At 40.9% G+C, this 24,625-nt stretch overlaps 3 protein-coding genes across 3 annotated transcripts; all 3 read left to right on the top strand.

Moving 5' to 3' along the window:
• The first annotated feature begins 7,538 nt into the window (after positions 1–7,538).
• On the top strand, positions 7,539–13,380 carry LOC125444178 (vomeronasal type-2 receptor 26-like). Its single transcript, XM_048516614.1, has 3 exons — positions 7,539–8,102; positions 10,553–10,676; positions 12,455–13,380. The coding sequence occupies exons 1-3, from the start codon at positions 7,539–7,541 to the stop codon at positions 13,378–13,380; spliced, it is 1,614 nt and encodes a 537-aa protein (XP_048372571.1).
• Positions 13,381–16,950: 3,570 nt separating this feature from the next.
• On the top strand, positions 16,951–17,895 carry LOC125444177 (olfactory receptor 6B1-like). Its single transcript, XM_048516613.1, has one exon. The coding sequence runs from the start codon at positions 16,951–16,953 to the stop codon at positions 17,893–17,895; it is 945 nt and encodes a 314-aa protein (XP_048372570.1).
• A 4,636-nt stretch (positions 17,896–22,531) lies between these two features.
• Positions 22,532–23,512, top strand: LOC125444176 (olfactory receptor 1019-like). The gene has a single exon (XM_048516611.1). It carries the CDS (start codon positions 22,532–22,534, stop codon positions 23,510–23,512), a length of 981 nt encoding a protein of 326 aa, XP_048372568.1.
• Positions 23,513–24,625: the final 1,113 nt, after the last annotated feature.

Below are 24,625 nucleotides of genomic sequence, written 5' to 3'. Positions count from 1 at the left end.
CCACACTGTCCTCCGACCTCCAGGGGTCGGAGGGCAGCGTGGGTGGGGCTTCCACGGCCAGCAGGCGACGACGGAGACATCGTGAGTGGGGCGGAGAAGGGGGAAGAGGCAGCTCCGTGTGGAGCTGCCTCTCCTGCGGGGGCCTCTGCTTGGCCTGCTCGCACGCTTGCGTGCGAACGGGCTTGCGCCCCCACGCCGGCAGAACTCTTGGCGGCGTGGGGGCGCATGGCGGCCGTGCGGAAACGGCCCAGATGTTTTAATGGTTCATTCAAGGGAAACAGAATCCTAGCTTCACTGACATAGGTTTTGTTGCAAACAATTGTGCAACAAACTGGCAGGAATTATAACTTCCTCCTTATTTCTTAGAACTCTGACTAGAATTTCCAATTCCTTATAGTGTTTGTTGCAGTACCCACTACTGGTTATGATAAATATCTAGTCTAGCAGGGACTCCTAATTCTGAGGAGACATTTTGGCGGGTCAAGCTTTTCCTGTTGGATATCAAAAGCTGACCTCCCTGAAATTTGTTTTCCTTCACAACTATTACCAGCGCAGAATCCCTTTCCTCCTTTGCAGCTGAACTTCCAACAACTAGATAAATCAGGACATAATCATCTTCATTATTTTTTTCCCCAAGCCACAAGTAAAGCAGCTAAAAACAAAACACCACACAGCTCTTCAGGGTAAAAAAAACACCTTTGTTCAATCTTGTAATTATTGAGGCACCTGTTCATCCTCCCTGTTCCATTTTCAGCAGAAGATCATGAGAATTACATCAATAAGTGTTTGTACCCAAGAATGATTTAATTTAATTGTGATAATGAGAATGAAGTGGATGGTTAGAACTCTGTCAGGAATGTTACAGATAAGATATAAATAGGCCCACTTGTCTTCCTAACCTAGCATTTTTATCCTGAGCATGGAGACATGATAAGTAATTGTATCATTTTAACAGAGTTTAAGAAATTGAGAGAGAAAGAGAGTTTAAATGCAGATGGATATGTTTCCCCTCTCTCCAATTATCCTTTCTTAACAAAACGCTTCTTTGCTACCCTCAAAATCCTAGATATAATTCTCAGAATTTGCCTTGCAATTTTCTTGAGGTGAAATAAATAGAAACTTTTGGGTGTGAGGGGCCCTGAACATAATTCACCCATCACCAGATTTTTTGCTTCCCTCATAATGGTTTATATGAAGTGCCATAACCAACTCAAAAGTTCATTTTGGCTGAGTAGAACACATAAATTGCAGATAAGATGATTAGATGAAAGTCAGGTCAAGGAGACTTCTGTAAATATATTTCTGGTTGGAGTCATTGTTTGATTACTTACTTTATCAAGGTAGACATATGTAAAGGGTTCATTTTCTTATCTTTTGCTGAATTCTTTTTTCCAGAGCCTCCACTCAGTAACTCTGAAGCATGACACATGCTCTGTCAATGATTGTTTATTTGTTTTTTTCACAACAGTTTCCATGATGCTGGTTCTGGTAATCTTATCACTGTTCTTTCCAAAAGTGGTAGGGAAGATGATGCAGTATGAGTGCAGCCTTGAACACACCTATCCAAAAGGATATTATAAAGATGGAGACCTCATTATTGGTGCTCTCTTATCCCAGTACCTTACTTGGGATAAGACAGAAAAATTCAATACCCAACCTCCACTTGCATACTTGTTAGATGAATAGTAAGTCACTTTTTAAATTATGCAATGTACAATATGTATTTCGTTACTACTATTATTATATTTCATTTCTCAACATGCATGTTCTTACTATGACTATTTGTTTGAATTAGCTAAATCAGGCATGGCCCATGAATAACAACATTATTTTTCGCTCCAGTGTTGAGAAGTGACTGGAAACTCTAGAAATGGATAGTTAAAAAATAAACCTATTACACGAGTTAAAAATTTAAATTACCTGGTTATTACTTTTTAATATAATCTTCATTGGACTTTGCCCAAAGATAATTTAAGTAGATCAGTAAAATGTTCGCTTGCCTCAATCACTCAGTTCTTCTATCTAAAAGGAAATCAGCTTATATCAGCAGTGGCATAGGAGGTTAAGAGCTCATGTATCTAATCTGGAGGAACAGGGTTTGATTCTCTGCTCTGCCGCGTGAGCTGTGGAGGCTTATGTGAGGAATTCAGATTAGCCTGTACACTCCCACACATGCCAGCTGGGTGACCTTGGGCTAGTCACAGCTTCTCGGAGCTCTCTCAGCCCCACCTCCCTCGCAGGGTGTTTGTTGTGAGGGGGGAAGGGCCAGGAGATTGTCAGCCCCTTTGAGTCTCCTGCAGGAGAGAAAAGGGGGGATATAAATCCAAACTCTTCTTCTTCAGTTATTAAACTATTTGAAACAAAGATTGTATCCCAACTACTATGTGGAATTCCTGTTTGGATAAAGGCTCTTGATGGTAATATTGAAAGATTACAGGCCAACTTATTTTGCAAAATCCTTGGAGTTCCTACATGTGAATCAAACTCTGTCGTATATGCAGAGCTCAGTCAACACTCTATAGAAACTAAAACCTGGCTAAACCTTCCTCGATATTGGCTAAAATGTCATTTTAGAGATAAACCTAATTCTTTTCTATCTCGTATAAAAAAAGACCCAATTAGAATTTCTTGGTTTTTCCAATGTAGAAGAAAAAATATACTGAACTGGCTTTTCTATTAGTTTCCTTGAACCTTTAAATGAAAGTTATATTGATAGACTTACGAAGCAAATACTTCCTGAGTTGGAATCGAAGAAAATGTTTCCTCATCTACTTGTTCCCCTTCTTAACATATGAGAATTATTTTTTTAAAAAATATATATATATATGAATTTTGAGCTGGAAATTACAATTTATCCATCATCTCTTCTTGACTGCAGCGACCATCCATCCAGTATTCTTTTATAGATGAAATTATATATGTGTGTTTTATGCTATATAAGGTCTCAAGAGTTATTACTGTCTTTTTCATCATCATCTTTAAACTCTGCAATATGAGAGGACAACACACACATTTTGTTTGGATTTAAAATTTTAATTCTCATTGCAGCCCCCTAACGCGTAACTATCAACATGTCCTAGCCTTAGTCTTTGCCACAGAGGAGATTAACAAGAACACAGATTTGCTGCCTAATGTTACTCTAGGATTTCACATCCATGAAAACTATTTCAACAAGAGGAAAACATTTGAATGTTCCTTAAGCTTGCTTTCTAAAAGGATGAGAACAACCCCCAACTTTGCCTGCAGGAAATGGAGCAAGTTTGTTGCTGCTATTGGAGGGCTTAAGTCCTCTTCATCCATTCAGATGGCAAACATCCTAGGCATTTACAAGATACCACAGGTGTGTTGTATATACTGGGAGAATTATTCAGCATAATAATGAAGTTCTCAGTGGACCATATGTTTTCAGTAATAAGATCCAATGTTCAGTATCTAGCATTTCCCTTTAAAATATCTTGGGTAGTTGTTAAGAAAGGCCTTTACATGACCAAGACTATCAGTGCTAATCAAAATAGCAGTTTTGGTGGCCCTGATTCATCTAAATAAACTACTGTAAATAAAATACTAAATAAAATAATGTAAATAAAAGTAGGCAAAGTGAGCTAATTTGATCAATGATCTGGCAATGGGGTAACATCATATACTCTTGATTTGTACTTCATAAATGTCTGGTAACGCTCTAGAGCCTGTTTGAAATGCCTAATAAAGGTTGTTGTTGTTGGCAGTGGGGTAACATCATATGTTCATTTTTTTAACAGTGTCACTTTGGTGGTAAACACACCCCACATGCAAAGCGGATCGTTCTTCTACTCTTCAAAAAGAGTAATCGGACAAGATGTCCTTGTCCAAAGACAAAAACAAAACAATAATGCTATTCCTAGTAGTACTATTCCCGCTTAACATTTACTTTATTGGCTGTCTGATTCAATTTATTTAGGGTTGGTCAATACTAAAAAAATTCGGTAAAGTTCGGATTTGGGTATTTTGGGGCATAAAATGATTTGTATACCCGAATCCGAATCATAGCCGATTCGGATATGCCCGAAAATTCAGGTAAATCCGAAAAATTCGGGTCAGTTTTATTATTTTTTTGAATTTTGGGTGTTTTTACACGTTTTGGCCTGCAAGGGACGCAATTTTAAAGCTAGTGGCACTAAACTTTCAGGATATCATCTGGAGACTGTCCTGATGATTCTCCTTGCTTATGTGGTTTGGTTCAGGGGGGGCAAAGTTATTGACCCTCAAAAGGGGTGCCCCATCCCCCATTGTTTCTAATGGAAGCTAACAGGAGATGGGGGCTACACTTTTGAAGGTCCATAACTTTGTACCTCCTGACCCAAACTTCACCAAACTTGGGGAGTATCATAGGGACAGTACTTGTATGATACCCTGAAAGTTTAGTGACAGTAGTTCTAAAACTGCACCCTCTCACAGTCACCCAAAGAAATTTCCCCCAGATTCTGTGCTCTGTAGTGGTTGGATTGGTTGGCTCCATTGGGGATAATGGGAAATTTCTATGGGTGGGATGTGGAGTGCACATTTCTCATGGTAAACCCATAAAAATTTCAGCGTGTCTTCAGGAGACCATATCTTCATGACACCATCCAGTTTTGGTGACCGTTGCTTCAAGGGGCTCAGTGTTATCGGTAGGGTCCATCTCCCACTGCCAAATTCAGGCAAAGTTCCTCAAACCCGGATGTAGGCCATCCAGAGACTCTCCCAAGAAGATAATACCTGAACGTTTTGTGATCTGTTCCTTGATAAATGTGCACCTCTACAGCCCTCCACCAGAAATTCCCTATTGACAGCAATGCAGAAGTCACTGCAGAAAAAAGAATATTAGGCAATTTTTTGGGGGTGATTCGTAAGGGCGCATTTTTAGACATATCAGTTATATCAGGTTATTTCAGGAGACTGTCCTGATGACACTTCTGCTTGGTGCAGTTTGGTTTAGGGGGGGCAAAGTTATGGACCCTCAAAATGGTAGCCACCATCTCCCATTAGCTCCCATTGTCAATGGGGGATAGGGTATCCCCCCTTGAGGGTCCATATAACTTTGGCCCCTGAGAACCAAACTGCACTAAACTTAGGGGTGCCACTGTGACAGTCTCCTGATGATACCCTGAAATTCGGGTGCCACTCAGTTTTAAAAAAAATTCCTGCTTTCATTGCTCAATCGCTCCTGCATATGAAGCCCGCTGGAGTGAGTGAGCGGTGAAACACAAAGCAAACCAGCATTTTTAAAGTTAGTGACACTAGTCTTTCAGGGTATCATCAGGAGACTGGTCCTGGATGATAGCCCTCATTGTTTGGTGCAGCTTCTGTCTAGGGGAGCCAAAGTTATGGACTCTCAAAGAGCGTAGCCCTCCATCCCCCCATCAGCTCCTACTGGAAACAATGGGGGATAGTTGCACCCCTTTTGAGCGTCCATACCTGAACCAAACTGCACCAAACTTGGTGGCAAACATCAAAACAGTCACCCGATGATAATCCCTGATAATTTGCGCCAATACATATCCTTGTGTAAAATGAATCCTCTGTAGTATTCCCCTCATAGTTTCAGTTCAAGATTCTAGCCTTTCTGCAGTGACTTAGCTGTATTGTTAAATCAATGAGGAATTTCTGGTAGAGGGGTTGTGAGGTGCACATTTCTGGAGGTAAGGGTCACAAAACTTTCAGGGTATCTTCAGGAGAGCCTCTGGATGACACCATGTGGTTTGGGGAATTTTTCTTCAGGGGGTTTACCCATGGGACCCCAAAAGGGTAGGGCCCATCTCCCACTGCCCCCTAAAGCAAAGTCTCCCAAACCTGGGGATGGTGTCATCCAGAGACTCTCTCCTGAAGATACCCCCTGAAAGTTTTGTGGGTTTACCTTGAAAAATGTCGCACTCTACAGCCCTCTATCAGAAATTCTCTATTGACAGCAATGCAGCTAAGTCACTGCAGAACAAAGAATCTTGTGCAAATAGGTGCCCGCAGGGGGTGCATTTGTAGATGCATCGGTACTATTGATTTCAGTGTATTATCAGGAGACTGTCCTGATGATGCCCCTCCAAGTTTGCGTGCAGCTTGGTTCAGGGGGGGCAAAGTTATGGACCCCTCAAAAAGGTAGCCTCATCTCCTTAGTTCCCATTGGAAAGCACGGGGGATAGGGGACCCCTTTTGGGGGTCCATAACTTTGGCCCCCCCCCTAGACCAAATCCGTATCAAACTTGGAGGGCATCATCAGGACAGTCTCCTGATGATACCCTGGAATTTTGGTGCCGATATGTTTAAAAATGCGCCCCTGCAGGCCGAAACGTGAAAAAAACACCAAAAAATAAAAATGCAATTCGGCTGGTGATCCGAATCCCATAGATTCGGCTCTGTTAGGATTCGGACAGCTCAGATTCGGCCCCTGCTCGTCCGAATCCGTCCGAATCAGTGCAGATTCGGTAAAAATCCAGATTCGGACTGTCCGAATCTCCAACCCTATAAAATATATGACAAAAAGCATAGCTCATGAGTGACATAATCACTTAATATTTGAGGCAGTACCAGTTAAGAGATTTCAGGTCAGAGACCACCCCAATAATTGATTTGTATTCCTGGTGGTGATTATGGTTCAAATCTATGCAAAATATCTACCAAAGCCTGCTAATCTCCATGCACCATAAGGCCAGTGGTGGGATTCAGCAGGTTCACACCACTTCGGCACAACCGGTTGTTAAAATGATGCTTGTAAACAACCAGTTGTTAAATTATTTGAATCCCACCACTGCATAAGGCTATAGTCCTATGACATTATTCTCACACTACTCTGTGGTTGCTCTGGAGAGTTTCCTTCACTGTGACACTTGCTTCCTCTGCCAATAGCACATTTTTTTCATGTAAAGACTCCTTGATCTTATGGATGAGTAGTAGTGGAATTGAATTTCACAACAGAAAAAAAAGCCTTTGTGGTAAACAGAGCAGTTGCACAAGAAGAAAAATGTTATAGGATCTGCATCTATACTTTCTCCAAGATCAGCATAAATATAACTGTTACAATGATAACCAGTCACAATATTTATTGCAATTGTGAACCAGTTTTCAGGGGAAAAGCTCACTCATAGTACCTGCCAGCAATTAAACACTTAGAACAGTGGTGGCGAACCTTTGGCCATGCTGGCAGGGGCTGATGGGAATTGTAGTCCATAACATCTGGAGTTCCAAAGGTTCGCCACCACGGACTTAGAACATTTATGTTTTTTAGCTTAATTAGACATGTAGCGGTCATCAGTCCTACCCTTTCTGTTTAGATTAGTTACGGGTCATTGGATGCTGTCCTAAGTGATAAAACCCATTTTCCATTTTTCTATCGGACTACCTCAAGCGAAATTCTCCAGACTTCTGGAATAGCCAAGCTGCTTTTGCATTTTGGTTGGACCTGGATTGGCCTCATAGTTTCTGACAATGAAGAAAGCGAGAATTTTGTTCTGAGCTTGAAAATGGAATTTGTTCAAAAGAAGATCTGCATTGCATTTACACACATGCTTTTAAAAACACCCCCCAATAAAATGATGTCACTACTGAGAGAGAAAATAAGAAAGTCCTCTTCCAATGTCATTGTGGTCTATGGAGCTTCAGATTACTTGATCTGGGTGAAGATAACGCTTGAAACCTTCACATCGCATGGGAAAGTTCTTACCACTACTTCTCAATGGGACTTCCTATCCAGTGTCACTCCAATGGATACAACATTGTTTGCATTTAGTGGTTCCTTGTCATTTGCTCTTCATGCAGATGAAATTGTGGGATTTCGAGATTTTCTTCAGACTGTAAGTCTCAGCAAATATCCAGATGACATTTTCTTGAAGTATTTCTGGGGGAATGCATTTCACTGCTTGATTCCATCTGTAGATTTGGGCAACATGCACCAGTTCCCATGTACGGGACTTGAAAGACTTCAGTATTTGCCTAACTTCAGGTTTGACCTTCAGACATTGTCCTTGAGCTACAATATCTACAAAGCAGTTTACGCCATTGCAGAAGCATTGCATGAAATGTATTCATTCAGACACATTCCGAAAGAGCTGCGTGGCCATGTGAGACAACTGGTGCGCAATATTAAACCATGGAAGGTAGTGAGACCATTTGCTTCTGTTTATGAATGAAACTGGTCACAACTTCTTTATATATTGTATGCGTTTCTTTCAAGAGATTAACAAAGGAATAATCTGACTAAAGATTCCATTTCCAGACAGATATTCACCAGAAAGCAAAGGCAATTTTTTGGCTAAAAGGATACAATTTAAGTTTCTGTTGCTCCACTTTACTTGCAGTGTTACCACCAGTTCCTATAAAACGTAGCAGATCTCTGAAAATAAATGTTTCAAATGGATAAAATAAGCATTATTAATAAGAACATAAGAAGACCCTGGCTGTATTATTTGCCCAGGCCTGTATTATTTGCCCAGTGGCAAATAATACAGGCAGGGTCTTCTTATGTTCTTATTAATAATTATATTAATAATGATATTTCAGCCTGTTAATTTGAAAACCTCAAGTGGTTTGGATCACTTGGGCAGGTAATTGGCTTGGAACCGGTTGAAAATGGTGTGCTCTGACATTGGGCGATAGAGCCTCCACACTTCAAAAACACATTGATGTCTTTGTGAATTCAATCTGATACTTCCACCCCTACCCCAAAGGATGCTCTTTGACTTTTGTGATGCCATTAAAAAAGAAGGCTGTGCTCTTAGCACCATGAGCTCTAATTTCTTTCCAAAACAGAACAGATCCACAATGGTTCATTGTTTCATTAATAGCTCTTCCAATTGCTGTGCTAATTGAGTGTTTTTATTATCCCATGTACTTGTGGAAAACACATCTGCATGCGATATATATGGTTAATCTCCCCACTTCCCCTGATCATCAGCTGTTATTTGGCTTTAAATGATGCTGAGAAACTTCTACAAAGATGGAGTTGTTTGAAGTAGCATATTTTAATTGATTATATACTATATAGCTCCATCGGTTTCTGAAGAAAGTCCAGTACCAAAACAATGCTACAAATGAGATACTTTTTGATGAGAACCAGGAATCGGCTGCTGGATTTGACATACTGAACTGGGTGGTTTTAAAAAATGGAACACTCATTAACAGGAAAGTTGGGAGAATCAGTCTACCTTTTGCATCAAGAGAACCATCATTCTTCATCAATTCAACAGCAATTGTTTGGCACAAACATTTTAATAAGGTAATTACTGATTCCTTGAAGCAACAGTATATCCTACCATTCATCAACAGTCTTTACCACAAAGTAGACAGGCTTGGTGTGAAACTGTATATTACCTAACAATACCAGAATATGGTGAATTAATATGTTCATGACTAAAGGCTTTTCTGTCAATTAAGCTAAAATAAACAGAGTCCTAAAAGTTGAGAAGCCTAATCCAATGCCCCTAGTGGTGGAATGCACTGCTGCTCCATTGATGCCTTGCTGCCACCAGGGTCGAATCCCCACTACCATCTTAGCCAGGTTTCAGAACACAAACTAACCAGGTTTGAGGGACGACCTCCCCATTGCTTGCATGGCAGATTCCGTTTCTGGCGCTCATTCTCCCCGTTAATCCGCATTCCGGCAGGACCTGGTTGCAAGTGGCATGGACCCCATTAACACGGTTCAGAGCTGATCTGAGGGGAGGGATGAAGGTTGAAACCCTGACTTGTTTCCCGCCCTGGAGTGTGACACAGAATTCGGGCAACCAATCGGCGCTGCGATGCGCATGCAGCCTTTCCTTGGTTTCGTTTCTGCTTTTGCAATCAGCCAGCAGAAGGGGACGCAAACGTAACAGTCAAATGTGTAACTTTTAATCGTTAATGGTTTACACAGGTAACAATGAACTGTTTGCACAGTTACACTTTAAACTTTTACACACTGGTTTTTTTTATCATGCCCCTACAATGTACGTTTCTGCAGTGGGAAAAGGTCCCACCCCATCAAGGCATGCCAGCCAATCAGGGGAGACTGGCGAAGCAGGCTCGCCTGGTAGTGGGGATTGCTAAGAGTTCTGCAACCAGGTGTGTCTGCTGTGTGCTCGCCAGGGTGGGGAGGGAGAAACTCTGATGAAGAGGACACGGTTTCACAATGAACAGGTTTGGATCTGCATGCAAATTTCAAGTGGGGATTTGACCCAGAAGAGCTGTTCAGCGGCTCAAGGAGACAAAAAACAAACAAAAGCTTTCAGCTACTGAAAAGTTCTCCATTGGGTTTTGTGGGATTATGCCGCTTAAAAGGATGGCATAAACCCAAGCCCCCAGTGCCAATGTTCTAGCAGGCAAAGGCCAAGTGAAACCCGACTAATGTTGGCTGTACTCCCGACCTTGCCTCCAGTGGACTTACCCCTCTGCCAGGGTAAGTGCTCCAGAGAGGGCAAATTTACCAGCACAGTCCCATCCCGCCTCCCTGGGCAGATTTGGGGCCTGTTCTCTGGATTGGACTGTGGGTTATTTGACTTTGGATCTTATTCTGTTTAGTAGAACCATTTGTAACATTCATAGCCTTGAAGATTTTTATTAGTTTATTTAGGTGCCACAGTCAACATGCACGAAGAGCTGTCTTCCAGGACACCAAAAACAAGCTATAGAAGGAAAACCAGGCTGTTGCTTTGCATGTTCTCCATGCCCAGAAGGAACTTTTTCCAATCGCACAGGTAAAAACCTATAGAAAATCACACCTTGGAAGCCACTTTGGAACTCTATAAAAGCAGTGGCTCCTGTCTTCTCTTCACTGTCATATGTGTGCATACTCACAGCATGTATAGGTCCCAAAGGAACCTGGTGGGCCACTGCGAGTAGCAAAGTGCTGGACTAGATGGACTCTGGTCTGATCCAGCTGGCTAGTTCTTATGTTCTTATGTTCTTATGTATAAGCTTTTCTCTGCCACTGGAAAAAAATGGGATGGATCCTTGTAACATGGAATCAGTTAACTCAGTTTAACAATTTGGTTTAATTTAAATCTATATAGTATAATTAAATGTGAATAATGTGTAATGTGAACAATAATATAATGTCTTAGGCTCATTCCGCACACGCAAAATAATGCACTTTCAAGCTGCTTTCACAACTGTTTTTGCCATTCCGCACAGCTTCAAAGAGCCCTGAAAGCAGCTTGAAAGTGCATTATTCTGCGTGTGCGGAATGAGCCTTAGAGTCTTACAACTTATACAGACCTCAGCCAAATGTATTAATTTCCTCCTGTACCACTGCATCTACACAACCAAACTAGAGTATTTTGTTTTACTATTTTCAGTAATAACTATTTTATTACAATTATTACTTGTTGGAAGCCAACCGAAAGACTTCTTAGTTTGAAAGGTGGCCTAGAACCTTAGCAGCTGATAACTGAACAGCATGCCGCCCACCTGTCATAATTGTTTTACAATTGTAGAGCTGCCACTGAAAAGGCCCGCATTTGATTGGTGGGATAATTGTGAGGGCTTATCTCTTAGATCTTAATTCCCAAGCAGGAATATATGAGAGAAAGTGATCCTTCAAATACCCAGTAGCCAACACTTTGAATTGGGCTTGGGGCAGATCCAGTATAATAGTTGTAGTGTTGGGACTCCTGGTAGTTGGCCCTGGCCAGCAGTCTAGCAGCTGTATACTTCACTAGTTGCAATTTCTATACACTCTTCAAGGGTGCCTCAACACTGCCTCAAGCTAAGTGTAGTCCAGATGTAAATGAGACATAAATCACTGTGGCTACATATGACTGAACCAGGAATTGGTACAACTAATGCACTAGTCAAAGTTGGGCAAAAGCACTCTAAAAAGCAGCCACCTGACTTTCTAAGGTGACTTTTTTGTCAAGCAGCACTCCCAAGTGGTGAACCAGACTTTTCCAGGGCAGTACAACTCCACCCAACACAGAACAGTTGGTTTTTATGCCACACTTTTCTCTACCTATAAAGAGTCTCGAAGTGGCTTACACTTTTCCTTCCCCTTCCCCACAACAGATACTTTGGCTCATTCCTCACATGCAGAATAATGCACTTTCAAACTGCTTTCAGTGCTCTTTGAAGCTGTGCGGAATGGTAAAATCCCCTTGCAAACAGTTGTGAAAGTAATTTGAAAACACATTATTTTGTGTGTGCGGAAGGGGCCTCTGTAAAGTAGGTAAAGGTCTGAGGGAACTGTGACTAGGCCAAGGTCACCCAGAATGCTTCATGTGTAGGAGTGGAAAAACAAACCTGCTTCCCCAGATTAAGTCCACTGCTCCTAACCACTACACCACAGGAGCAATTGACTTGTCAGGATTAAGTTCCAGCTTGTAAACCCTCATCCAACCATTATGAATTCCAAGTATGTTCAGAACATCACTAGCATCCTTGAAATTAGGTGGAAAAGAAGGGTAGCACTTCCATCCACACTTTAGTGTCATCTGCTCATTAGTGTCATCACAGCTCAACATTTATTCTTCTATTTCAGATGCAGATCATTGTGAGAAGTGTCCAGATGGTCAATTTCCAAACCATAACAAAGATAAATGCCTCCAGAAGCCAATTACGTTCTTGTCCTTTCATGAGCCTCTGGGAATCACTTTGGTTGTCATTGCTGTTTTCTTTTTTCTGATCACAGTTTTCATATTAGGAACCTTTCTTAAGTATCAAGACACTCCCATTGTCAAAGCCAATAACCGGAATCTTACGTACATTCTCCTCCTGTCCCTCATGCTCTGCTTCCTTTGCTCTTTGCTCTTCATTGGCCAGCCCAGCAAAATGACCTGCCAACTGCGACAAATAGCTTTCGGCATTATCTTCTGCACCTCCGTTTCTTGTGTGTTGGCAAAGACAGTCATGGTGGTTCTGGCTTTCATGGCGACCAAGCCTGGAAGTAGAAAGAGGAAATGGGTTGGCACAAAACTGACAAATGCCATCGTCCTTTCCTGTATTCTTATTCAAGTTGCCATTTGTATTGCCTGGCTTAGATACTCTCCCCCATTTCCTGATTTTGACCTGACATCTGAAGCTAAGCAAATAACATTGAAATGCAATGAAGGGTCAATTGCCATGTTCTACACAGTCTTAGGTTACTTGGGTTTCCTGGCATTTGTAAGCTTCATTGTAGCTTTCCTAGCCAGAAATCTGCCGGATGTATTCAATGAGGCCAAGTTCATCACTTTCAGTATGCTGATGTTTTGCAGTGTTTGGATCACCTTTATTCCCACATACCTCAGCACCAGGGGGAAATTCATGGTGGCTGTTGAGGTATTCTCTATTTTAGCCTCCAGCGCTGGGATGCTGGGATGCATCTTTTCTCCCAAAATTTACATTATTGTCATGAGACCTGATAGGAACACAAAAGAACAGTTACTTAAGAAACTGGATTCTGGTGCAACACACTTGCAACATTGAAGTGATTCCTCCACTTTTTTTAAAAAAATGAGAAGAAAGGATTTGAGTTGGCCAGTTAATTTTGTGTAGCAAAGAATAAAAACAGTTTCATTTAGAAATTGTGAGTGTGATTAATTGGACGAATGAAATAGGAATGCTGGATGTGTGTGAGTGTGTGTGCCTGTATGTGAGTGTGTGTGTTTACATGGGGAATTTTGAGTAGCCACTTGGGAATGCTGGGTTTTGCCCTTCGAAAGCAATTCTTTCTTCACCTACAATAAAACACCATAATTAATTCTCTAATGATTAGATTTTACACACAGCTTTTACCTTTCAAAGTTATATAAAATTCAATACAAATCAGAGTCTTTTGTTAAATACAAAGAACCCATCTTACTGAGGACAGTCTTAGAATCATATTGATCTTTGGAACACAGGCATAATTTTAATAACAGGTCTCGGAACGTTGCAAAGGTATGATCCTCATTTTAACATTTTAGATCTGTCTCTATATATGATATACTGGGAGACAAATACAATGTGGTTTCATGTCCATTTTTCATCTCTTGCTATAACTGCTCAGAAGTCAACAAACAATCCAGATGAAGTAGAGAGGCTTATATGATATACTCTGATCATATGCATGCATAGAACCCACAGAAGATATCAGTAAAAAGGGAAATAATTATCTGAATTCACTGAAAAGGGTTGGATTCTTCCAGCTTTTCAGTGGTCTTTTACCACTGAAAGAATATGATATGGATCTTGGGGTATAGACAAATGTTGTACAGAGCCCTTTGGGGATTGGGCGATATAGAAATCCCATAAATAAATAAAAAATAAATACAGTGAGGAGTGGACAGGATAAAGCAGAAAAGCTGGTTGAATCAAACACAAAGATGTATTGAGCTAAGGATAATGTTGCATAGAATATGGGGTTGTAATGGAGAAGTCTTCATTAATCTGTTTTGTAGTATGGGATTCTAGTTACCTTATGTACTAGAGGAGCCTTATAATGGAGCCTGAAAATAATTTATATATCTAACTGCAGTTGAATGTAAATCATATTTTATCTCATGGTACCAATGCAATCATTGCTATACTTTAACGACTGAGATGAATTGGAGAGAACAGCTTCCAGGGGCGTAACGAGGCAGCCCTGGGCAAACTGTAGCCCTGGGCAAAACCTGAGTTGGATCCCCCCACCCCCATGGGGAGCCACTCCACCACAACCAATTTTCTTTTGCACCAGGACATTGGTGCCTGCAGGGGGTGCATTTTTAGACATAACAGCACCAGAATTTCAGCATATCATCAGGGGACTGTCCTTATGCTACCCCCCAGGTTTGGTGAGGTTTGGTTCAAGAAGTCCAAAGTTATGGGCTCCCAAAAGGGGTGCCCCATCCCCATTGTTTTCAATGGGAGCTAATAGGAGATGGGGGCTACAGTTTTGAGGGTCCATAACTTTGGCCCCCCCTGAACCAAACTGCACCAAACTGAGGGGTATCATCAGGGCAGTCTCCTGTTGAGACCCTGAAAGTTTTGAGACTGTGCCTTCAGAAATGTCCCCCCCCCCAGCCTGCAACCCCCATTGACAGCAATACAGAAAACTCAATGCAGAACAAAGATTCTTAGGCAAATTTCTAGGATGTTCCTGAAGGGAGTGCATTTTTGGATGTATCAGCACCAAAATGTCAGGGTATCATCTGGAAACTATCCTAATGGGATCCCCCAAGTTTGGTGCAGTTTGGTTCAAGGGGTCCAAAGTTATGGACCCTCAAATGGGGTACCCCATCTCACATTCTTTGCTAAGGAGATGGGGGCTACCCTTTGAGGGTCCATAACTTTGGACCCCCTGAACCAAACTGCACCAAACCTTGGGGGATCCCATTAGGATAGTTTCCAGATGATACCCTGACATTTTGGTGCTGATACGTCCAAGAATGCCCTCCCTGCAAGAACATCCCAAAATTTGCCCAAGAATCTTTGTTCTGCATTGAGTTTTCTGCATTTTTGTCAATGAGGGTTGCAGGCTGGGGGGCACATTTCTGAAGGCACAGTCTCAAAACTTTCAGGGTCTCATCAGGAGACTGCCCTAATGATACCCCCCAGATTTGGTGCAGTTTGGTTCAGGGGGGCCAAATTTATGGACCCTCAAAACTGTAGCCCCCATCTCCTATTAGCTCCCATTGGAAACAATGGGGGATAGGAGAACCCATTTGGGAGTCCATAACTTTGGACTCCCTGAACCAAACCTCACCAAACCTGGGGGGTAGCATAAGGACAGTCTCCTGATGATATACTTAAATTTTGGTGCCACTAGCCTAAAATCTGCGTCCCCTGCAGGCCAAAAATGGAAAACCACTAAAATACCCAAAAACGAACCCAGCATTTTGATGCCCCCCACAAGGTGATGCCCTAGGCAGCTGCCCACCTTGCCCAATGGGCATTACGCCAGTGACAGCTTCTCTCTTGAAAATGTTGTGTAATTGTTACAATACCCTAAATTTGCAAAGGGAGAAATCCTAAGTAAGTCTACTCATTGTTCATTTAATGTCACTTACTTCCAGTGAAGTGTTTTGGACATACAATTTGGAAATCTATGAAAAGTATACATTCATCAATTTAATTGTTCTGTTGTTATACTAGATTTTCTGATTTTTATACTAGGTTACCTCTTTTAACTTATACTAGATTTCCTGATTCTCAAAAGCTATGTGTGATTTGCTTTTTTATTTTTTCAAATTATTTTTCAATGTTTATTAAATATTCAGAAACCTATGTATGATTTGAGAAAATGTAATTTAAAGAAAATATTATGTAAAATTTCAGCACTTGTTTCAGTTAAGTACTTAGGTATGTTTTACCTAGATAGAAAAATCTAGTTGTCCATTGCAGATTACTGAATTTACAAGATAATTTTCCTTAATTTCTCCTTTTTTTCTTTTGCAAATGTGACTCCTCCTTTGCTCAGTCATAGTTGAGAATGGTAAGGGTAGAGATGAGATGTTTGACCCTCCTCCTGCCATTTCATCAATAAAACCCCCTGCTCAAGGTGCTTTTATCGTACTGATAAAAACTCATAGGTTCCACAGATATCTGTATCTATATCTACCCACATCTATATTCTCCCTTGTGGAAGTAAAATTCAACTTGGATGGTTGGGGCTGGGGTGACTTTTTCAATAAGAAAAGTGCAGGAGGGGAACCTTGACAATGTCCTTCTTTGAAAAGCAATCCTAGCAACAACATTTGCAAAAGGAACAAGAGAATAACCATAACAGATGGGATCGCCTTTGACCATTTGAGAAGATGCTGGGGATCATGGGCCCTGCATGTTTTAAAAATGCTTTAAAACAGGGGCTGTAGCAAGGAGAATAGTTGGGTGTGAATGAGCAAAAAACTCAATGTGTAGTTTGACACTTGGTGATAAATGAGTGCATGATAATATGCATATATGTGTATACACACAGTCTAAATAGAGCGTAAAATACATGCACATCATTACTAAATGCTATTTAAATTGTGTCTCATTCTTGAATGACTTTTCCATCCCATCTCTTGTATTTTTCAGCTCTTTGAACATCTACCCATGGATAAACACCAGACAAATCAATCAGTAGTCAAAGAATTTATCCTCCTGGGGTTTGGGGATATCAGTGATTTTCAGATCCTTCTCTTCTTTGTCTTTCTAGCGATCTACATGGTCACCATGGCTGGAAACCTGCTGATCGTTGTCTTAGTTGCAGCTGATCAGCGTCTTCATACCCCCATGTATTTCTTCCTGGGGAATTTGTCTTGCTTAGAAACTTGCTATATCTCCACCATTTGGCCCTGGATGCTTGACAGTTTTCTGACTGGAAACCAGTCCATGTGGGTGAATTCTTGTTTTATGCAGTTATATTTCTTTGGGGGCTTAGCTACAGCAGAATGTTATCTTCTCGCAGCTATGTCTTATGATCGTTATCTAGCAATATGCAAGCCATTGCATTATGCATCACTTATGGATATGAGATCCTGCTTGCAGTTAGCGAGTGGTTCGTGGGTCATTGGGTTCATGGTTAATTCAGTAACAATCTATTTTATGACTCACCTGATATTCTGTGGACCTAATGTAATTGACCATTTCTTCTGCGATTTTTCACCGCTACTTCAATTGTCCTGCAGCAACACCTTCAACATTCAGCTACTGATATTTATTCTGTCAGCTCTGTTTGGATTGTTCCCTTTTCTTTTAACCCTCATTTCCTACAGCTGCATCATAAAAACCATTCTCAAAATCCCCTTCTCTGCTGGGAGGAAAAAGGCATTTTCCACCTGCTCATCCCATCTCATTGTGGTTACTCTCTTTTATGGAACGATAGTCATTGTTTATGTGGTACCCAAAAACAACACACTCAGAGAACTGAACAAGGTCTTCTCAGTCTTCTACACTGTCTTGACTCCCTTGGTGAACCCGTTTGTGTACACTCTGAGAAATAAAGACATTAAACAAGCTTTGAAAAAAACTGTTCGGTATTGTGTTGGTTCATCATAAACACTTCCTTGTCTTCCTTTTGCTTCTTAGGGGAACATTATTTTCAAAATGTCACAAATGCCATGCAATGACCTGTTACTCTTATGTGTTTATTGTTGTGGATGAAAGTCAATGGTTTGTAATGTCTTAATCTTAAAGCTCATTTGATTTGTATACCTCAGTTCTAAATAGGAGCAGGTTTATAGAAAGCATGTTTAGGGTTGCAGCCACAGGGATGGGTGTCACTATAATTCCTACTTCAGGAGGGTATACATTAAACAGTGTTGGGAACTGAAAGCTAGATTAGATAGACTCTGATCAGATCCACCCAGGGGTATTCATGTGTTCTTTGGAGAGCAATGGACGTTATGCACACATGAACTTGTCTTTTACTGAATTGATCCATTGATCCATTAAAATCAGTATTGCCTACTCAGGCTGACAGTGGACCTCCAGGTCTCATCAGAAATCATACATCTACTACCTGATCCTTTCAGCTGGAAATTCCAGGTATTGCACATGGGACTTTCTGCATGCCAACCAGATGCTTTACCTTTGATCTGTGGCCCCTCACCATGTTCAAGTTGTCCTTATGTGCAATTCTATATGTGCCATCTGGAATACCCCTGAAGGTGCTGCTATCAAAGAAGAACATATACATTCCCCACAAAAAGAGAAATGTTTTGTGATATTCCTAGCTTTTTTTTGGTAGGTTGTAATTTCTGCTTATCATATTTACTTAGTGTGTGTGGTGCTTTCCAGTCCATTGGAAGTAGGATTGCAATGTTCACTTGGCCCCTTTATCTGTGCATGAAGCAGCCATTTGACCTGGCTCAATTATCAAGTGTCAATTGTACATGACAAGCCTTCATCTTCACGTTTTAGTACATTATGCAGTTTTGAAAAACACAAGAGAAATCTAGGCAGCTTTGTTTTGTTTTCAGAGCCAGTGTGTGATAGTGGTTAAGAGTGGTGGATTAAAAGCTGGAGAACTGGGTTTGATTTCCCACTCCTCCACCTGAAGCCTGCTGGGTGACCTTGGGCCACAGTTCTCTCAGAATTCTCTCAGCCCCACCTACTTCGCAAGGCATCTGCTGTAGGGAAAGTAAGGCAGGTGATTGTAAGCTGCTTTGAGATTCCTTAAAGTGAAGAAAAGAGAGTATAAAAACCAACTCTTCTTTTTCTTCCATTCTTGACTAGTTAGCAACATGAGGTATGGTTAAGGTTGCCACCTGGACAGGAAAAAAGGTCCTAATCTTTTAACGGAGGCTGTTTCCACACAGCCAGATTCATGCCGATTCAAGCCCTGGGGCCGTTCGCATGATCTGCCCCACAAGCTACGCAGCTGGCAGAGCAGGTTCTGCACAGTCGTGCAGCCCCCCAAATGGCTTCTTACCTTGTCCTGGCTTTTGTCACTCCGAGGAGGCCAGGGGACATACCCCCATGGCCCGAGCGATGGCTGCAGCAATGGAGGCCAGGTATCCCCTGGCCTCTACAGAGCAACGGAAGCCAGGACAAGGAATAAGCTGTTTTGGGAGTGGCACAAGGAATACGCCGGCTTCCACCCACTGCCATTCACTCAGCGTATTCCAAAAAACTCGCCCCTCTGAGTGAGGTTTGAAAGCAGTGACTTTGCACTGCTTGGAGGGAGGGGCAAGGACAGAGCTGCTGCGATGCAGCAGCACCTCCTATGCGAACAGCACCCCAGGGATGGGTTTTTTCCATCCCTAGGGCACTGTTTTTTGGCCATGCGGAAACAGCTGGAGAGAATGGCAACGGGCAGCTGAAGCTTTTCATGGAATGGCAAAAAATAAAATTGCCTATACATTCTGACAGATCAAACTGATATTAAAGGCACAACTACAGGAATGATTTCAAAAATTGGCAACACTAGGTAAGGATTTCTAAGGGTTAAAAGGGAGGAGGGCTCCCTTGACCACTTAAAAGGGCTATGCTGAAGTCCTGGGATTTACACTGACCAAAGCAATGTGGGCGTAGGTTGTAATGAGGGTGTGATTAAGAAAAAAAAAAAAAAAAAAAAAAACAAAAAAAAAAAAAAAAAAAAAAAAAAAAAAAAAAAAAAAAAAAAAAAAAAAAAAAAAAAAAAAAAAAAAAAGGGAAGGAAAAAAAAAAAAAAAAAAAAAAAATTGAGAGCCTGTATAGAATCCCACCCCAATATGTGATCTTCCTGTGTTAAAATCTATTTGGTAGGGATCGTTAATGCTGATATCTCATTTGCTTTGTGGTTCATTCATAGTTTGAAATATTATTGCCTATATTGGAAAAAAAATACACTGAACAGCTGCTCTACTATATTATTTTGCTTTGCTTAAATACAAAAAAAGTAAGGTCACAGTTTTTAGCAGTCAATACAATAATTTTAACTGGTCCTTGTTTTGATATTATAACTGCTGTTAAGTTTTAAATACTTAATTTGTATTTGCTCAACATCTTGTTTGAATTTTACCTAGATATCTTGATACTGTTAATTGTGTTTACTTGTCTTATTCAACAAATACTTATTGTGTTGGATTTGGTTCTACAACATAGTGTTTTTATGCATGGTATTATATTTAAGATTATTCATAAAATATACTTCATATTTACAAAATTGGAATGGCTTTTGATTTGGACATTCTGGTTGATTCAAAACAGTTTCTCCACTGATAATAAAGGAAGCAGGGAGTTCTCTTCCTTCTCTTAAAAGACTGCAGTGCTGATTGTCAGACCTAAAGGAGCAGCAGTGGGGTAGGAGGTTAACAGCTCGTGTATCTAATCTGGAGGAACCGGGTTTGATTCCCAGCTCTGCTGCCTGAGCTGTGGAGGCTTATCTGGGGAATTCAGATTAGCCTGTACACTCCCCTTACATTACGCAGCTGGGTGACCTTGGGCTAGTCACAGCTTCTCAGAGCTCTCTCAGCCCCACCTACCTCACAGGGTGTTTGTTGTGAGGGGGGAAGGGCAAGGAGATTGTCAGCCCCTTTGAGTCTCCTACAGGAGAGAAAGGGGGGATATAAATCCAAACTCCTCCTCCTCCTCCTCCTCCTCCTCCTCCTCTTCTGCTTCTTCTGCTTCTGCTGCTTCTTCTTCTTCTTCTTCTTCTTCTTCTTCTTCTTCTTCTTCTTCTTCTTCTTCTTCTAAATTATGTCAGATAGGAGCTTCAATGAAGAGTAACATTAGACTAGATTTGCACAAAAATACTCTGGACCTAACCCTCCATGATTGTATCACAAAAAACCTTTCTTGTAATCCAGTGAATGATTTTTCACCCAGCAGAAGATCCAAGAGGTTTTCTAAATTTATCAGTTTGACTCAATTAGAATTTCCAATTAACTACAGCTATATAATGAATTCCTTGGATACTTCTGGTGGCATTTCTTACACATGGCATTGACTTGGCACATAAAACGTAAAGCCACCAAATAAACATGTTGATTCTGTTGCCAATCTATAAAGCCATGTTATTTATTCAATACTCTGCATTTTCTAACAACGTGCAAGGATGTTTTATTCAAGGGACATCAATTACTTCAAGACTAGATGCGCAGCTGAACAACTGTGGGCCTTTTAAATTAGAACCGGGAAATGCCACTGAGAAAGTAGCATTATTTGCAAAAAGGTATGCTGAATCAGCAATTAGACCACAAGTGTCATGTGCAATATATTTATGATGATGGTCAAGATCCAGGTAATGACTTATGCAAGGGGAGATCTCTCCCTCCCCAAAAACCCTGAAACCTCCCATGCCTCTGATATTCATAAAGTTCTTTGATAACAATTTATTTACAGGAGGGTCAAGGGCTAGCAATATGAAGAGTAGGCAGATTGGGTAAGCAGAATTTTGATCATCATTCTATGGTTCCAAGCCTGTTTCTCAGATAAAGAACTTTTACAACCCAGGGCTTATGGGTTAAAAGGGATTTTGAGAGCTTGCCCTTTGTTTAAACATTCCGTCACTGGACCAGTTTTATTATTTTGCATGGAGTTCAAAATCGGGTCTAAAAGCCATCAGTATACTGAATCAAAGGTGATGTAGGATCCACTGTGCACACTCATTTGAGCCATTTGTGGTGCACAGAGAGATTTTGATAGCCTGAATGCAGGCTGTGAGCTTATCTTTTTTCTTGCTTTCTGAAGTATATTGAACACCAGTAAAGATCAAGTTGACTGCTCAGCACTGTCTCTGTGAAATGCCGCATGCATGTTTAAGGCAGCACAAGCTGTGACCCCCTTGGATAAGAAATGTGTGTCCAAAAAATCAACAATTCCTATTAAAACTCATTTGGCTCCCTCAAAATTCTTCAGGTATTTCCTAGGCATATTTTGCTTTTGTAGTCTTTAGATGGCAGATGTTTTGAGACCTCAGTGATAACTTTCAGAAAGCACGTCTCAGAAATTTTGGTGTAGAATTATTTTATTTTGTTTATTTGTAATGTTTCTTACAGATTTCATCCAATATGAATATTTTAAGGAATCACTGAAAGAATGGAAGGCTATTTCCTTATTTATTCGTCCATATTTCTCGTTTCAACATGATGAATGCAATGTCAATCCAAGAGCAGAGGAACCAAACATATCTCACAACATTTATCCTCTTGAGATCCAATGATGTGCCTGAATTACTGATATTCTTCTTTTGGATCTTTATCATTTCAACATGATGAATGCAATGTCAACCCCAGAGTGGAGAAATCACACAGATCTCACAAAATTTATCCTCCTGGGATTCAATGATGTGCCTCAATTGCAGATATTCTTCTTTTGGATCTTTCTGCTGATCTACACAGCAACAGTAGCTGCAAACCTTCTCATAGTGGTACTTGTTGCATGTGATCAGCATCTTCACACCCCGATGTATTTCTTCTTGGGGAATCTTTCATGCCTGGAAACCTTCTATAGCACAACCATTCTACCCAGAATGATCACAGCCTTCTTAACGGGAGACACAATGATTCCTGTTTGGGGCTGCTTATTACAATATTATTTCTTTGGATCACTAGCAGGTTCGGAATGTTATCTGCTGGCTGCCATGTCTTATGATCGTTTTTTAGCCATTTGCAAGCCACTTCATTATTCTGTCTTAATGAATAATACACTTTGTGTACAGCTTATGTTGACCTCATGTATAAGCTGTTTTCTGCTTAACTCTGTAACAACTTATTTGATTTCCCAATTATCATTTTGTGGTCCGTATATTCTTGACCATTTCTTTTGTGATTTTACTCCACTGATAATGCTCGCCTGTGAAGGCAGCCTTAGGATGGAATTCATAGGTTTCATCCTTAGCTTCATGATAGCTTTTGTTCCATTTCTTTTGACCCTGATTTCTTACAGTTTTATCATCTCCACTATTCTGCGCATTCCCTCCACCAATGATAGACAGAAGGCCTTTTCGACTTGCTCCTCCCACCTTACTGTAGTTATTATTTTCTATGGGACCCTTGTCATTGTCTACATGGTTCCACAAAGTGACACACTGAAAGACCTCAACAAAGTCTTCTCTGTGTTTTACACTGTTTTAACACCCATTGTCAACCCCGTTGTTTATTGTTTGAGAAACAGAGAAGTAAAGGGGGCTTTAATGAAGCTTACTAGTCAATTGTCTAATTTTTTGAGAGAGGCATGGATCTTGCTATAGCTGCTTTGGATCAGAATGAGAAAGAGGTCTCTTCTGATACTAACTTAATAGCCAGCAGTCCAGATATTTGAAGTCTCCATTATATATTCCAGTTCTTTTCTTATTTCATAACTATGTAAGTTCTTTATCTGTTGAAAGTATCTCCCAATCTATTTTTATCTTTTGGTTTAAGTTTTTCAAAAGAAACTATATTCTTACCTAGCTTATCTTATACATGAACATCTATGTGTTTCAGATTATGCTGACAGTGCAATTGATTCGCTAATGCTCGCGTACGACAAAGGCTCTTTGTCTTTGTGTATGAGGCAATTGTGTAGTAGAAGATCTTCCTCATTAGGTCTTATTTGTTTTTGTTTTTTTGTATTCAGAACCGAGGTTCCAATTTTCATTTAAACTTGTAACAGGCTAAAATATGTTATCTGATTTTGAGAAACTGATTTTTTTCTCTTATCAGATACCAATCCCTTGATTAACTATAATATGTTTTCTTCTTTTTTTGTTGCTTCAGCTGCTAAGAAAATCTGGGCCAAATTTACATCCTTGGAGAGTCAAATTTCTGATCTAGTAATAGTTGTATAGTGATTTACTGTACATTTACTATTTTGGTATTATTTGTATATGTTATATTCTCATAAGCTTCTGCTTTAAACAATACATTTATTTACTTACTACAGCTATTAGTTTGGAAGTGCTCTATTAGCAGCTGCTTAGCATGAACTAAAAAAGCTGGGTAATCAGCTCAATGATCAAATGCATTCATGGTCAACTTTACAGAATCCCTACCTAGCTGTATCTTCGGCTGTTTCCGCATGGGCCAAAAACGGCGGCCTGGGGGCGGTTAAAACGCCGCCCCAGGCCGCCGTTCGCACAGGCGGCGCTGCTGAAACGCAGCAGCGCCAACCTGGCTGCCCTTTCCCTCCCTCAGGGCGGCGTCAGGCCGCCCTAAAAAACAACCCTTTAAAGGGTTGTTTTGGAGGGAACAGCGTCTTCCCGGCGGCGCAGTGCGAACAGCACCACCGGGAACACGCTGTTCCCCTTCCCTTTCCCACTCACCTTGTCCCCGTCATCGGCCTGCTGGCCTCCGAAGCCCCTCCCTCACTGTCCTCCGACCCC

This window comes from Sphaerodactylus townsendi, linkage group LG15 (genome assembly GCF_021028975.2).
Source record: "Sphaerodactylus townsendi isolate TG3544 linkage group LG15, MPM_Stown_v2.3, whole genome shotgun sequence".
NCBI lineage: Eukaryota > Metazoa > Chordata > Lepidosauria > Squamata > Sphaerodactylidae > Sphaerodactylus > Sphaerodactylus townsendi.
The sequence above is the reverse complement of the archived record's forward strand: the minus strand, read 5'-3'. Positions and strand labels throughout refer to the sequence as shown.

What these genes read in the sequence shown, in the direction of transcription:
- LOC125444178 (XM_048516614.1), top strand. Translation starts at nt 7,539, where the DNA reads ATGATGTCACTACTGAGAGAGAAAATAAGAAAGTCCTCTTCCAATGTC. An exon ending in GCAATATTAAACCATGGAAG is followed by an intron (nt 8,103 to 10,552) that starts GTAGTGAGACCA and finishes TAGTTTATTTAG; the next exon opens with GTGCCACAGTCAACATGCAC. An exon ending in AACTTTTTCCAATCGCACAG is followed by an intron (nt 10,677 to 12,454) that starts GTAAAAACCTAT and finishes CTTCTATTTCAG; the next exon opens with ATGCAGATCATTGTGAGAAG.
- LOC125444177 (XM_048516613.1), top strand. Translation starts at nt 16,951, where the DNA reads ATGGATAAACACCAGACAAATCAATCAGTAGTCAAAGAATTTATCCTC.
- LOC125444176 (XM_048516611.1), top strand. Translation starts at nt 22,532, where the DNA reads ATGATGAATGCAATGTCAACCCCAGAGTGGAGAAATCACACAGATCTC.